This window comes from Fusarium solani (genome assembly GCF_023522795.1).
Source record: "Fusarium solani strain SB1 chromosome Unknown bctg00000015, whole genome shotgun sequence".
NCBI classification, from domain to species: domain Eukaryota; kingdom Fungi; phylum Ascomycota; class Sordariomycetes; order Hypocreales; family Nectriaceae; genus Fusarium; species Fusarium solani.
Window position 1 is genome coordinate 1350317 of NW_027072143.1, and position 14133 is coordinate 1364449.

General features: G+C 50.1%; 4 protein-coding genes across 4 annotated transcripts; 2 read left to right on the forward strand and 2 right to left on the reverse strand.

The window, feature by feature from the left end:
• Nucleotides 1–1231: 1231 nt before the first annotated feature.
• MRS44_018350 (uncharacterized protein) lies at nt 1232–5075 on the reverse strand (the record flags this gene model as incomplete). The annotated part of the gene is made up of 3 exons (XM_065616545.1): nt 1232–1907; nt 2105–3602; nt 3986–5075. The coding sequence occupies 3 exons, from the start codon at nt 5073–5075 to the stop codon at nt 1232–1234; spliced, it is 3264 nt and encodes a 1087-aa protein (XP_065472617.1).
• Nucleotides 5076–5321: 246 nt separating this feature from the next.
• On the forward strand, nt 5322–7420 carry MRS44_018351 (uncharacterized protein; the record flags this gene model as incomplete). Its single annotated transcript, XM_065616546.1, has 2 exons — nt 5322–6270; nt 6324–7420. 2 exons carry the CDS (start codon nt 5322–5324, stop codon nt 7418–7420), a joined length of 2046 nt encoding a protein of 681 aa, XP_065472618.1.
• Nucleotides 7421–7843: 423 nt separating this feature from the next.
• Nucleotides 7844–8398, reverse strand: MRS44_018352 (uncharacterized protein; the record flags this gene model as incomplete). Its single annotated transcript, XM_065616547.1, has 1 exon — nt 7844–8398. The coding sequence occupies one exon, from the start codon at nt 8396–8398 to the stop codon at nt 7844–7846; it is 555 nt and encodes a 184-aa protein (XP_065472619.1).
• Nucleotides 8399–11572: 3174 nt separating this feature from the next.
• MRS44_018353 (uncharacterized protein) lies at nt 11573–14011 on the forward strand (the record flags this gene model as incomplete). The annotated part of the gene is made up of 1 exon (XM_065616548.1): nt 11573–14011. The coding sequence occupies one exon, from the start codon at nt 11573–11575 to the stop codon at nt 14009–14011; it is 2439 nt and encodes an 812-aa protein (XP_065472620.1).
• Between the last annotated feature and the right edge of the window lie 122 nt (nt 14012–14133).

The window sequence follows — 14133 nt, forward strand, 5'->3', positions numbered from 1 at the left end:
GATTTGCGGGTTTATTGGACCCTCTATTTCTGGGGGTGTTTTGGTATTATTTATGTTCTAATTTAACGCGTCCCAACGGCCGTATTCTTCAAGACCTGGTAAAGGGGCGAGCTTAATTTCGAGTCTTAATATATAATTAGATGGGCTGATAGGGCTACGAAATGATGACTGGTTTTAGGGGGCGCCTGCTGAGAGTTTGCGTGCTGACGATGAAAAAGCAAACATGAGGTCAACTCGGCACTTGCTTTCCTTCAGGGCCACTATATACGGTGATCTAGGGTAAGAGCATATTGCGCAAAACGAAAACTTGCCTGTTTTAGGACGTCGCTGTGGAGCCGACCAGGATACCGTCCGGTCCAAACCAGGATACCGTCCAGTCCAAGCCTTGTTCTCATTGGTCGAAGTATGACGACAGCTTGACAGGGTTATAACGATATTTTATAAACAGTCTTTCTGAGTTCAGATAATACTTTCGACTTAAAATAGATAGATACAAATGCCTTTTATTACCTATTTCATGGTTATAAGTAAGAAAAAATAATCTTCGTAATTGCGATAGAATCTTATTGCTCCTAGTCATATTTAGTCTAGCTAGCTATTTTAGGACATCACTATGGAGCCAGCAGGGATACCGTCCGCTCCAAGCCTTGCTCTCATTAGTTTAAGTCATAGACAAACGACCAGGGTATAACTATGATTAACAGGGCTGCCTTCGTCTTAACAACGGAATGGATACCTTCTATTTGCGAGTTTCTTAGTCAAGAGTAAGGGGAAAATAGTATTAATATCGATCAATTAATTACGCTTTTCTCTATCTTTTCATCCAGTTATTTCTATATGCTTTAGTATATTTGAATTTTAATAAAATAAAATATCGCCGTCGACTGCCTCCGTGAATTCCACCGTCCCCGCGGACTTAAGCCTAGCGGGAGCCCGATTCGCATGTCCAAATATATACTTCGCACACACTATGTTATATATATCGCGATAATCTTCAGGCAACGTTCAACCCACACGTCATCTTAGGTATCAAATACAAGACCAATAAATACAGGTGGATCGTTCATCAATGATAATAACTCCGTTCGCAACTCGAGGAGCTCCTCATCTGAACGAAGATCTAGCTTATAATTCCATGGATTTTCCTGATATTTATACGCTGGATTGCGGACAACCCAGCCAAGTTTACAGAGGATGCGATTATTAATTCCTCTATATTCTAAAAGATTCGTCAACGTAGAGTCGTCGGATCGGTCTCAGATATAACCTTACCCATTTTTTTCATCATTTCGGGGATCCTAAGAACCATACCATCATCTCGATCCCAAGGGAAGCATTGCGAGTAGAGGAACCAAAGCATTCGAGTCATGAGTGTCACAGCTAAAAGCTGCCTATTCCTCCGAGGGCCGGGCCCAAAATTGTTCTTGTTTTGCGGTAGTGTAGGTGTGTCTGTAGACGACGTAAATGTCAGTACTATCATCAGCAAGAGATCACATAAAGGATCCTCAAAAGCCTGCTCGAGACAGTAGCGAGCATGTTCGTAATGCGCCAAGATTTTCTGATTGCCGGAAGCATATAGTTGTCGTGTGAAGTCGAGTCCTTCTTCAATAGTTCGCGGGATTTCGGTGAAGGGAACAGGACATCCAAAGTCGATTGAGGAAGTCCGCAGCCTCGTTTCGGCAGCATCAGTCTCAGTCTCAGTCCCAGCCTCAGTCTCGGCCTCGGCCGCATTTTCCGGCAGTAGACTGACGGGAAAGCCTGACATGTAGACATTTCCGCCGAGTAGCCAACGATCCTCCCTGCAAAGCTTCATGTCATCCTCCCATTTCCTCCACTGATGTAACCCGGAGATGAATGGACGAATGGGATTGAGTTGGCCTGAGCTGTTCGGCAACCTGGTGAACAAGCTGTGCATATTGTAGTGTGGAATTATCCAAAAATGAGGCAATGCGTGTCTTCCTAGAGATCCTTTCCAGCTTTCTGCGTCAGCGGCGCCAAGGTGTGTCTCGATAGACGCATGAAACCTTCGAGTCAGCTGTCGATAATAGCAGTGATCCCAGAGTGTGCGGGCGATCCCATCGTCCCAGTCGAAAAGCCCCTGCACCCTATCATGTAGGCTCTTCCCAATTTATGCGGTCCTTTCCGTGTATAAGACAAATAAGGTGGCTCGCCAGCCAAGGTGTGGATGATTTCATAGCTCAGTCCTCGGTAACCTTCCCAGGCCGATTCGTGCTCGCTCTCGAAGCCTGAGTCGAGAGCAGTGTTGGTGCCGCAGGTTTGTCGAATGACTTGGAGCGCAAATTGCCGATAAATCATCTTCCGCATGCGGTCCAAGATATCGGGATAAGCACTCGGCTCGCTGGTCCGCAGGTGATCCTCCAATTCTCCGGCTTTACAATACTCCCGGCTCACAGATTCCACGTCCTTCCAATTGCGAAACACTCCCTGGAGTCCATTGAAAGTGAATGTGGTTGATGCCACGAGGTCGTCATGGAGGTGAAGATCAGACCAATTGAAAAGATCAGGAGGCAACCAAGCGAGGCCTGTCTGACGCATACTGCTCTCGAAATCTAGACCACGGAGAGGCTTTCCCTGTCGGTTCTTGTATGTGCCTTTGAACATCTGCGAGCGCTTTGCAACATGATGACAGTTGACGCTGGCTTTCAAAGAACGAAGAAGGATGGTGACCATGATCATGTTTCTTTGATGATCTTCCCAATTGGCATCGCGCCGGCTTCTTCGAGCCCGGACAAATCCGATAGCGGAGAGCCAGCGATTAAACTCCCATCGCATGAATTCGTTCACATGAGCAGTTGGCAACACCCAGAATGGGCGATGTGGACCGCGAGGGTGTGATGTAGAAGGATCTACAGCTGTGAATAGTTCCCAAGAGATTCGATATTCTTCTCGAACGCCGAAGCTCGTCTCCATAGAACTGTCCAACGCGAATCCTATTCGAGACTTCATAGCTTGAAATACTTTACGAAGCCGTTTGAGTTTCGGTGCAGATTGGAGCGAGGTCGCCAGCCCGGCGTTGCGATACTGCCGAGCAGCCACGATCCAAGCGTCGAGTAATGAAGATGGACATGTCAGCCCTTCTAGGTTCAGTTCACCGAACAGCCCACAGTCCCGCTTCGAGGCTGTCGAAAAGAGATCCTTATTCACGTTGTAACGTTGAGCATAAGCAATACCTCCCTTGCGCAGGGGGTGCGATCGGCGAGCCTCCACCCTAGCGCTACCTGCTTGGCCGGTAAGATTCCAGTTGAAATGTTCCGATAATATCAATGGTTTGTCGGCGCTACACCTCATCGAATGGACCCAGGACGCCAAACATCGGCTTTTGTGCAAAAATGTGCACTTCTCTGAAGCTGCAGTATCTTCGAGGCCAACATCTACCCATGTATTGGACAAATCGGCTCTTGACCAATCCAACACTTGATGAAGGTGAGTTGTAATCTTGGCACGGCATTCTTGAAATGTTGGAGATTTTGCTTCCAGCTTGATGTTCTTCGCGCTGAGTACAATGAACATTCCGCGAAACATGGCGAGTTCGGGTTGCTCAGTGTTCTGAGTCATATGGTGCCAAATCGCCTGCAGGTATTCTTGAGGAAGGTAATGATGCATATCCATTCTGTTAGGAACCATCCCCCGCAGGTTTCCCGTTGGCGACTGTAGACTTTGCTCTCCACATCATCGAAGGAAAGGGGATGATGCTGGATCACATCAGGTGGACAACAGCGACGAATCGCGGGCAAAAGAAGTTGGTTGATCCACATCCGCCGTTCGTCTTTAGTAAGGTAAGTAGTCGTTCGACAGACGTGGGAGATTCCGGGGAAGAAAACATATACGCCAAATTGAGGAGATTGGCGTCCACTGCCCAGTCGAAGGTGAGGGATAAGGTGTAAAGCTGTTCCTTGGTGGAAGACATGAATGCTGCTTCCAAAATTCCTTGAAGTTGGCGGATGATATGAGACGTAAAGCCCACGATTAATTGATAAACATGGAGCCCAGGAGATGACGCTGTCCACATCCCAAGTACGTTGAATACTGGGGGCGATGTTTTGAGACCTCTGGATGTCAAAGTTTGGGCGGCTGTCCCCACCACTTAGTATCGAGGACCAATCTGGCTGAACCTGTTCGTTTTCGTCTATCCCAGCCTGAGGTGACGCAGTACCAATTGCATCTGGTACCGCAAGGTTCCGCCAGTAGTCAGCCATTTCCTTTAGACCGAGCCCGGGCCGTGCACCCTCATTGGCATTTTCCTCTTCTTCTTCTTCCTCTTCCTCCTCCTCTTCCCCTTGGCAATCGCACAGACGCCCCCAGGTCCTTTCTAAGAAACGTTTTGCCAAGTAGAGATCCGACTCGGAAGGAACACTGGCGTCATCGATGTCCATCTCACTTTCAGCATCTGAGACATCCGATTCGGAGCTGGAGTCTGTTTCAAAAGCGTCTTCTAACTGAGACTCGACGTCGGACAGCAATCCACCGCCAGTTCCGTCTTCTTGGTCGGTTGCGTTCTCATCGTCCCGTATTCTACTCGCGTCGTTTTCGACTGCTTCATGTGCATCTGGGTCGGGTAGGGTGCTTGTTCTCTCAGGCAACAACCTCAGTGTGCTGTCTTTCTGTGAGGAACCCGGCATAGTAGCATTGTGCAACCGTGAGTCCGAAGTTTCGCAAATGTCATCATCTTCGATCGAGTGATACTGGTCACCATATGGTCCCATCTCGCACGATCTCGACGCCGCGTCTCCTAACGGGCTAGGCGAATTTGAGCCAGTCTCCCTAGTTCTGTGGGGTTCGAGGCTGGTGAGTGGCATCTCGGTTCGATTTGACCTGCTAGCGGCATCCACCAGTAGGTCAAGGCTGCTTGTTGACTCTGGGCGACGTTGCAGCGAGGATGAAGGTGGCAAACCTTCTATCGGTTGGGGGACATAGACTTGAAATCGGATATCTCCATGCACCGAGGAGTTCCGAAGCCGCCGTCGGGCGCGTTTAGCAATGGCATCTTGCCTTGCTTTCTCCTCTGGGGTCTCGTACTTTCGAGGCCGCCCACGCTTTTTAGGTGCTTCGGGCATAGTGTGATCAAGATGCAGTATTACAATAATTGACTTAGGCTGTCTTAAAGTTCCTACAGCTTGATGAAATGAGCTTGCCCCTGAGTTGACCGCGAAATCCTAATTAGGCTAGTGCGTGACCGCGAAAATCGAATGAAGTTAGTGTGTGACCGCTAAATTCTGGTTGGCTAGAGGCTATAAGCGCTAAGTCCCGAATAGGCTAGCGTAGTGACCGCGAAACTCAAAAGGGCAATTTCGACTGACCCGATGGCTTCGTACACAAGGCACATCACGGGGTGTAGAATTGAAGACGCCGCCAACACCCTTCGCCGCCGTAGGGACCCAGAAGCGAAGCCTGTCAGCAAGATGTGGTACCCACGCTTCCGTGAGGATCATCCGGAACTCCAGAAGACCTTCCTTAAGGCCGTCGAGAAGTCCCGTGAGTCCTGGGAAGCCGGAGGCATCACCGACCTTAAAAGCTGGTTTGAACGACTTGCTGAGACCATCAGGATCTTCAGGATCGGCGCCTCCGAATGCTGGAATGCAGACCAAGCCGGGATCAGAGTCGGCTGCTTGCTTGAGCGGGTACAGTGCCTCGTTGTGCGCACGAGGAGGAAGACTCGCGCCCAAGTGCTCGACCCGTCGAATCGCGAGACCGCTACCCTCATCGGTACGGGCAGCGCTGCTGGTGACACGACCCCCCCTTGGATCATCTTTAAGACTCTCCCGACGCTAGATTACGCCTATGTGGATGCTAATCCACAGATGAGATTCGCGAAGTCTGAATCTGCCTTCTCTAACGGCGAGATTACATTGGAGTGGGCACAAGACTTCAACCGGCAGTCTTGGGCGAAGTCTGCGACTGTGAAGCGCCGCGGGCTGCGATTCGAGGAGTGGTTTGGCTGTGACGAGTTTCTGAGAGATCCTGTGAGGAAGTACGTTCAATATGACGTTCCCCCAGTTTCTCATGATGATATTGACGGGGGTTTTCGGCTTCTTATTCAAGATGGCTTCTCAGGGCATGGCATCTTTGCCTTTAAAGAATACTGTATGAAATTCAGTATCTTCGCTATTCCTTTGCCTCCTCATTCTACTCACTTTCTTCAGCCGATGGATGTAGAGGTCTTTCAGCCGATGAAGAATGCGCATCAGAAGATTCTCCGCCAAGCCCTACGCAAAGGCAATAGCTCTTTCTCTCGCCTTGACTTCGTGAGGGGTATCCAGGTAAGAAAAGCCATCCTTTATGAGAAGAATAGCTTCTGATCGCAGCCCTGGAAAGGAAATCATCGATGCCGGATTTACCCCCTAAGAACATCATCTCAGGCTTTGAAAAATCAGGCCTCTTTCCCCCCAACGCAGAGCCCGGAGTCACCTACCTCCTCAAGAAGCAGATGAAGGCGAAGAAAGCAGTTGATCCTGCCTTTTCCTCGCTTTTGCCTTCAGAAACGCGCTTCCAACGCGCCTCTGATACCGCGAAGCAAGTCGTGGAGAAGTACCGCGATCTCCTCAGCTCTCCAACCCGCGCTGGCCTTCGAGAAGTCAGCAAAGTCGTCATAGAAGCTTGCCTCCTTGAGGAAACGGTGACGATGTATGTGGATGACCAAAGAAAGCGGATTGAGAAGCGATATCATGAGAAGAAGAGGGGGAAAAGAGGCAAACCTGTAGGCGACTTCGCTCACAACGTCAGCCTCCAAGAACTGCGTGACCAGCAGGAGGAATTCCTCGCTGAGACCCGCGAAAAGGAACACAGGCAGCAGATACGTGCCACTCGCTCTATTCTTCTTCGCGAGATCGAAAAGCTTAAGGCGGAGTGGCGGGAGAATAAGGAAGTCGTCATCAACGGCGTCACTAAGAAGTTGCAACTCAAGAAGTGGCTCGAACACACAGGGAAGGATAAGGAATATCTATCGATGGATACACAACGATCCCAGATGACCCAACTGCTCAACGAGAAGACTGACGGCTTCATGATAGATACACAGTTGCCGCCGGAAGTCAGTGAGTCGATCCGTCAAGCAAATTATGCCCCGAAGCCCCTCAACGCCGTTGACTGGACCGCCCTCGCTCGAAGCGACGATACTATCGATTTCAACCTCGGCGGGCCGGCTAGCGATGAGGAAGATGAAGAAGAAGAAGAAGGAGAAGAAGATGAGGAGGACCTTCCAGTGATCGAGTTACCCGGACTTCGCGATAACCGAGCAACGCCGCCTCACGAGCGATCCTCGCCGCCGCTCACGCCCTCATACGAGTCATCTCCATGGCCAGAAACCCCCCTCACGCCGTGCCCTACGCGTCATCAGCCTCAACAACACACATCTCGCGGGTGGAGGATCAATGATATGATCTGGCAAGAAGAGGCCGCATAAGAAGCCAGGGCGAGAGCCCTGGATGACGCCGGTACAGCTAATTTTGTTTGAGGCACCGTCGGGCACAGCAGAAGGGCCTGGGTGCCCAAGCAGCAGCTTCTATAGCTAAATGAAACTCAATCCAAAAGCCATTCCTTTCGGCATCACGAGAGACTTCAATTTCCCTCAATTGGTGGCTTTACAATGACTTTGGACAACATGAGAAAGTCAGAGGATAAGAAAAGCGGCAAATCACAGCCAAAATCGGGCCCCGCCGACGTCCCGGGGTTTTGGGGCCAACTTAGCTTGCTAAGTTGGCTCGCCCGGGCTCGCCCCGCATGAGTCAACGGGTAAAGTGGTAGATAGAAGCATCTATCTATCCTCACTATTATCCCCTCATGGCCGGAGTGGAGGAAAATAGGCTGCCAAAAAAATAACTGTTCATTAGGACTTTAGGCAGAGTGAAGGCTGGCTAAAAGCATTCCAAAGCAGCCTCCTGCGCTCCATCTCCGCAACTCCACATTCGTCGACAATGCTCACAATGTTCTGTCCAACACCATCCAGTAAGCCATTTTCTTTTTCGACCTGACCAACTCGTCTTCGTTTCTTCTTGTACTGACTTTCCAGGTAGCAATGGAATAATTCCATCGCACATGTCAGGTCTTCTATGATGTTGATCATTTTCTTGGCAATACTCTGCGATAATTCCAACTTGGCGCCATTCTCCATCGCGGGCTTCCCTGGCTTCATTTCCTCAATTTTTGGAAATAACTCATTTAATGCCGTGTTAAGCTTTTTCATCCGCTTTCTCAGCCGGGCACGATAGCTGACGATTAGAAATGCGGGTAAAAGATCCAATTTGCTCACACCAATGATATCGCGGCCATGGCGAAGCTGCTCGTAGATTCGCATTGCGTCAAAGTAATCCAGCTGCGAATGACTCGGAGGACTTGGCTCGGAGAGGTTGTTCAGATATTTCTGAAGAGATTGGATGGCCATATTGAGCTGCGGAGTTGCCATGATCTAGAATATAACGTCTTGTTGATGGTACTGGACAGAAAATGGTTTGGAGGATTGATCTATTTTCTGAAATGCCAAATAGCAAAGGGACTTGATATATACAGTGGTGTGAGGTGAGAGTTACTGAATGAAAATGTCGAGGAACGATACCGAAGCAAGCTTGACCTCGGGGGTTTAAAGATTTGAATGTCATCGCGAATTCACTTGAATGACTTTTCCGGAAAGAACCGAGCTCGTGGGTAGAGAGCAGGTGACGAATTTTCCGTGGCCCTAGCCGGCACAGTCAAAGGCTTCTGACCCAGTAAAAGTTTATGAACTTACCGAATTGTTTCATGTGACAGTGGCATTTAACAGGGTTTATACATCCACGGCTGTTTATGCCACGGAAAGTCTCGCTCATCAGCACAGATTAGGAATCTGTTAGCCCACAACTTTAACTTGCTTGCCTTCTGGTGTTCCGGCCATGCCATTCAGGTGCTAGGGCTAAAGGTCTAAGCCTTAAGTCCAGCCACTGTCCCTGGAGCACCTTTGTCCTTGCGTCGTCTCCGGTGATTTTTCCTGGCTTCCACACTCCGCATTATCTCCGTATCTCCATGTTCTTTGATGACGTTTTCAATTTTCTGAACACCACCATTCCATGTCTCATTTTCTTTTCGGCTTCAATAATTCATTTTCGTTTTTTTGGTATGTCGGGAGAAGATGGTAACTTGATGGTGGCGTCAGATAAACCTAACTCTATGACGTAACTATTAGCAAAAAGGATGCAAAACACAACTAAATTCAGGTATTACAAGGCCGCTGGTAGCTATTTGTGGAAACGCCGAGTAAATGGGGAATTCATTGGTCGTCGAAAATAGGAAGCAGAAGCCAAGCTCCCGCAGAGCAAATGGGACATGAGAGACTGACGCACGTGACGGTGGCACTACAATTTCGAGCATCGTGACCTGGTCATCGTGCCTTCTGTTGATGACGTATCTCCTGAGTGCGCATAAGCCTCCGGGGACGAGTTTCACGAGCCCCAGTGTTATGCCTTTAACAGCTAGCGCCGATCCTAGGTGCTTTGAGGGAGCCTCACTGTTAAGGCCCTATTGTGAGTCTACTTTATGTATAACCAAAAGAAAGAGTTGAGAAAGGTACACCTCTATCGAGGCCTCTGGTTGGTTTAACACCCTTATCGTGACACCCCCGGAGGCTTTTGCGCACTCAGGAGATATGGACTTCATTGGGTCAAGTACAGCGTGATGACGTCCCCCCCAGCCCACTATTTATTCCCATGGCTGATTATTCTCATTCCTGTCTAGTCCATTCCAGGCTTGTGCACTTGCTTTACGTTCTCTGCAGACATTTAACGAACACCTCATGGTGACACCATGCGTTACCAAGGGCCAATTACGGGATCAAGAACAACGCCAAGATCGCCAAGAAAGCAATCACATGCAAGCCAACGGATTTCTATCCCCCACAATGAGTCTTGACATTGAGCTTGTCGGGCTCGCATAAATTGCCCTTTTATTGGTGACCTCACGCAGTCAAGAGGGACAGAGTGTGTAGTTTGGCCGCAACGGGTCACCTGTCACTGCGGTCTTATGCGTAAGCGTGTTAGACCGCAGCGTCAGAGAGGGCCCGTCCGCGCTCCCTCGTAGGGAGGCAAGTGTCTGTATATTGTAGTAGTGCTATATACTAGAGGGAAGGTGGGGGGGGCATACTTGGGCATTGTAGAGTAGAGTGGAGCCCGGGTAGAGTGGGTAGAGTGGTGGGTAGAGTGGGTAGAGTGGTGGATAGAGTAGTGGGTAGAGTAGTGGGTAGAGACCCACTCTACTCTACAATGCCCAAGTATGGGGGGGGGTGAAAGTCGAGTCTTGACTGCGTGAGAGATGACGAGACACCTGCCGAGGCGAGCAATTGACTCCCCGTGAGGCAGTTGCAGGAGGGAAGAAACCCCCTCAGTGAATCTTCCGAGCCGGGAAGTCTATTGTGCAGTGTGGTCATCACGTGAGGCAACCCCAATAAAACTACTCCCTTATTATCCTCTTTCATATGCTTGGTCGGTGCAAAATAGCTGTTAGTCACACCAGGGCAGTTCCAGGAGGTATGGTGGATGGTGGAAGCCGTTCAGGAGAGAACCCAATGAATTATCCTGCAGTGTAATGAACGGACGATTATTTGGGAACAGAATTAGATGGATGTGCAAGAGGGAAAACACGAATGCTTCTTTCTCGGTCTTCGAGGCAGCTGAGCGGCTGAGCGGCTGCGCGGCCCACGGCTTGGGTTGTCTCACATGTTTGCGGTTAACTTCTGCCTTGGAGCAGCCACTCGTGTCTCTCAATCTCTCACCAGTCACCCTCCGAATGGCACCGGGGAGATTTACAACTGCAAGGGATTTGAAACATGACTTACCATCACTTCTCAATGTTCTCTAAAACATGCGTGTGGCCAATCATTTTCACTACTTTAGTTGCCTCTAGGGAATAGTTATAAGTCTGTAGCTCACTGCTTGATTAACTGCCGACCTGCAACTCGAAATCCAAAGGCGTACGTGCCACGCGACAATGTGTACCGTAATGGAGCAACCGGTAGCCAGGTGAAAAACGTTAGGTCGTAACCGCATGAAATCCGCTTCAACTCAAGTCCAATCTTGGGGGCTGCGATGGCATATCGACCAGCGACCGCACGATGGAACTGAGTGAATGCGTCCATCGTCACCACAGCCACGACTCATGCATAGGTCTCTGTCAGCGACAACGAGTTCGCAAATGTGAGCGTGGTAGAATGGATGATGAGATAAAATGCAAGTGCAGCCTTGCCTAGCCGAAGCGCTGCTGTTGACACAGTCCTCTTTGGACAACCCCGCAGATGAATAGCTGTCGCACTGAGCGTGCTAAAAGGATCAAGGGTCAAGTAAACGATAATGAGCAGCAGCTGTGTGTTGATTGATTGTTGTCTGAGGTTGTCTCTTGTGCGGGGTACCCGGGGGTCTGTGATGTACGTACCTTAACAGGCCGACCCCACTCCTGCTGGAGAGGGGGTGACGAAACCCGTAAATCCGTCGAAACCGTAAATGTCTCATACAAACTTGCACGCGCACAACTCAACCAAATCGATTCCAATCAATTCGACATTTTGCATACTGAATTTCCAGTAAGTGAAGTTATTATGACCCAAGTTTCAGCGAAGTCCAGGCAGGCTGCGGCGCGGGCTGCGCGCGCCTATCTAGCCGGTGCGGGGTTCACGAAGACGACTCGGCGGAGCCCTTCACGCCCCTACAGCATTGAAGACGTTGCGAGGCTGCACAACGCCAACAAGCCTCTAACTGTGAAGTATCTATATCTCCTGAAAGCAGGAAAGCCGCTCCCTTCAGAGAAGAAGCGGCCTGCTAAGGGAGGACGGCCTGGGGCACTCACAGCCGCCGAGGAACGTGCCCTCATCGAGTTTATCCGTTCAGTCGAGAACTGTGCATTCCAGGTTACAGAAGCCTACATCCTCAATTATGCCTGCTTCCTAAGGAAACACCGAGTTGGAGTGTCTGCGGCTCCGGTCTCGTCAGCTTGGACTCGCCGGTTTAAGAAGCGGCATCCGGAGATTCAGTGTACCAAGCCGAAGGTCAAGGAGATCACCCGTGCCGGTGCAGAGCTCGATATCGAGAGAATGGACCTTTGGTATGACAACCTCGAGATGACGATGAAAGAGAAAGATATCGTGCCTCGCAATTTCTGGAATTTCGACGAGTCTCCCTTGAAAATCGGTTGGGTTGACGACTGCCCGAGAATCTATTCCATCCGCAAGAGGAAGAAGTCTCGACCCGTGAGCTTCCAACCCGGCAACAAGGAGTCATTTACAGCGGTGGATGCCATCAGCGCCGCAGGGCTCGCTATCCCTTCATTCCTTATATTCCAGGCGAAATCGCTGCTCGAGGAATATGCCTTTGCAAACATCGATGACGAAGTCGTTCTGACGCATACGGAGACCGGCTCTAATAACCACCATCGTGCGTTCCAGTGGATACAACACTTCAACCGTCATTCCTTCTCTCGGAGCAGTGATTTTGACGGTTTCACTATCGAAACCTGGTTCGGATATAACGCCGATCTCACGAGAACTTCCTGGACCGAAGACATCGCCTTCAGGGCATCCAAGATGACACGGAAGTCGGCCCCGGTGCACAGGCTGCTTCTAATGGATGGGTTTTCCGCTCATGAAGATCCTGACTTTCTCTGGTACTGCAAGATGTTCGATATCACCGCCTTCCAGCTTCCCAGTCATACGAGTCACCTCACACAACCTCTTGACGTTGGAGTCTATCAGCACCTCAAAAAGGAACAACACAATGCTCTTACAGACTTCATCATCGGCGGCGGACTTCGGATGACACGTTTTGAGTTCCTTAATATGTGGGATCGTATGTATCGAGCTGCCTTCCTGTCCTGTCACATCTACACGGGCTTCCAGAAGTCAGGGTTATGGCCACCGAATAGAGAAGTAGTTCTCGCATCGCTACGGCAAGCAGCTAAGGATATCGAGGAGCCGATGTTCCCTAAGCTAATCCATCCAGTTACGCCGAGAAAAGCAAAGAAGGACCTCGCCTCTATCCGTCATAAGTTCACCGACTTCAGTAGCCCTACCAGGGCCAAAATCGAGCATGCCGAAGCCGCCTTAGACTACGCTATCGTCGCCAAGTTATCACATCAGAGGCTCGTTAGTCTCCAACGGGAGCGCATCCGCATTCATGCCCTGAGAACGCATACACTTCGACGGGTACCGAATCCAACCGACAGCGCCCTCTCCTTCGCCGAGATTCGAGAGAGAGTAACAGACCGAGCTCATGATGACTGGATTAAGGAGTTTAAGAGGCAGACTAAGGATCAGAATGCATGGATGCAAGAACTACGAGAACAGGAATCAACACGAGGAAATCCAACTACTCCAGCTCTCCGCGGTCGAGCGGCAGCTCGAGCAAAGGCAGCCCGAGCACTCGAAGAAGCACAACGACTAGAGGAGCAACGCCGAGCTCTGCTCACGAACGAGGAGCTCGAGGCCCAGGAACGTTTCTACTTGGAATGGCTTCAAGCTGACGAGGAAAGGCGTTCCCTGTTATATACAACAAGCCCAAAGAGCTTGGTTGACTCCATCCCCGAGATCGACACTTGGAGGGATGAACAGACTGCCCGCCGAGAGGCAGTGGAGGCTGCCGCCGGTGCCGAGGACGTTATTGTAGTTCAAGATCTTCCTTCCTCGCCGGGTGATTTTCTCTCGGTAGAGTCATCGCCGGAATTGCCTCCTTTACCCGACGACGAGTCAATGGATGAGGATGAGGTTGAGATCTTCACACAGCCACGGGTTGAAGGAACAACCGCAGTTATTTTAAATATTTCTCAGAGGCCATTTGCGATCGTAAGAGACGTTGAAGATGACCCTCAACTACATGAAGTCAATTACGGAGGATGGGGCTACAATCGCATGCCAACTCGCTACGACGATGCGCCTGAAGGCGGCGAAATTGAGGCCACCCCGGGCGTCAGGATTGCTGCGCCGGGGTCGCAGCGACGGAACCGCCGACCGGCGCAGGTTGGCTACAACACAACCAGAAGTAAATGAAGTTCGTTAAAAGTGAGGATATCCTTTATCCAAATTCTCAGATACATGCAGGTATTTTCATTTTAATTGTAGCATGCGAATTGATCGAATTGTGGTACAAAACAGTTATGTAAGGTATTTAC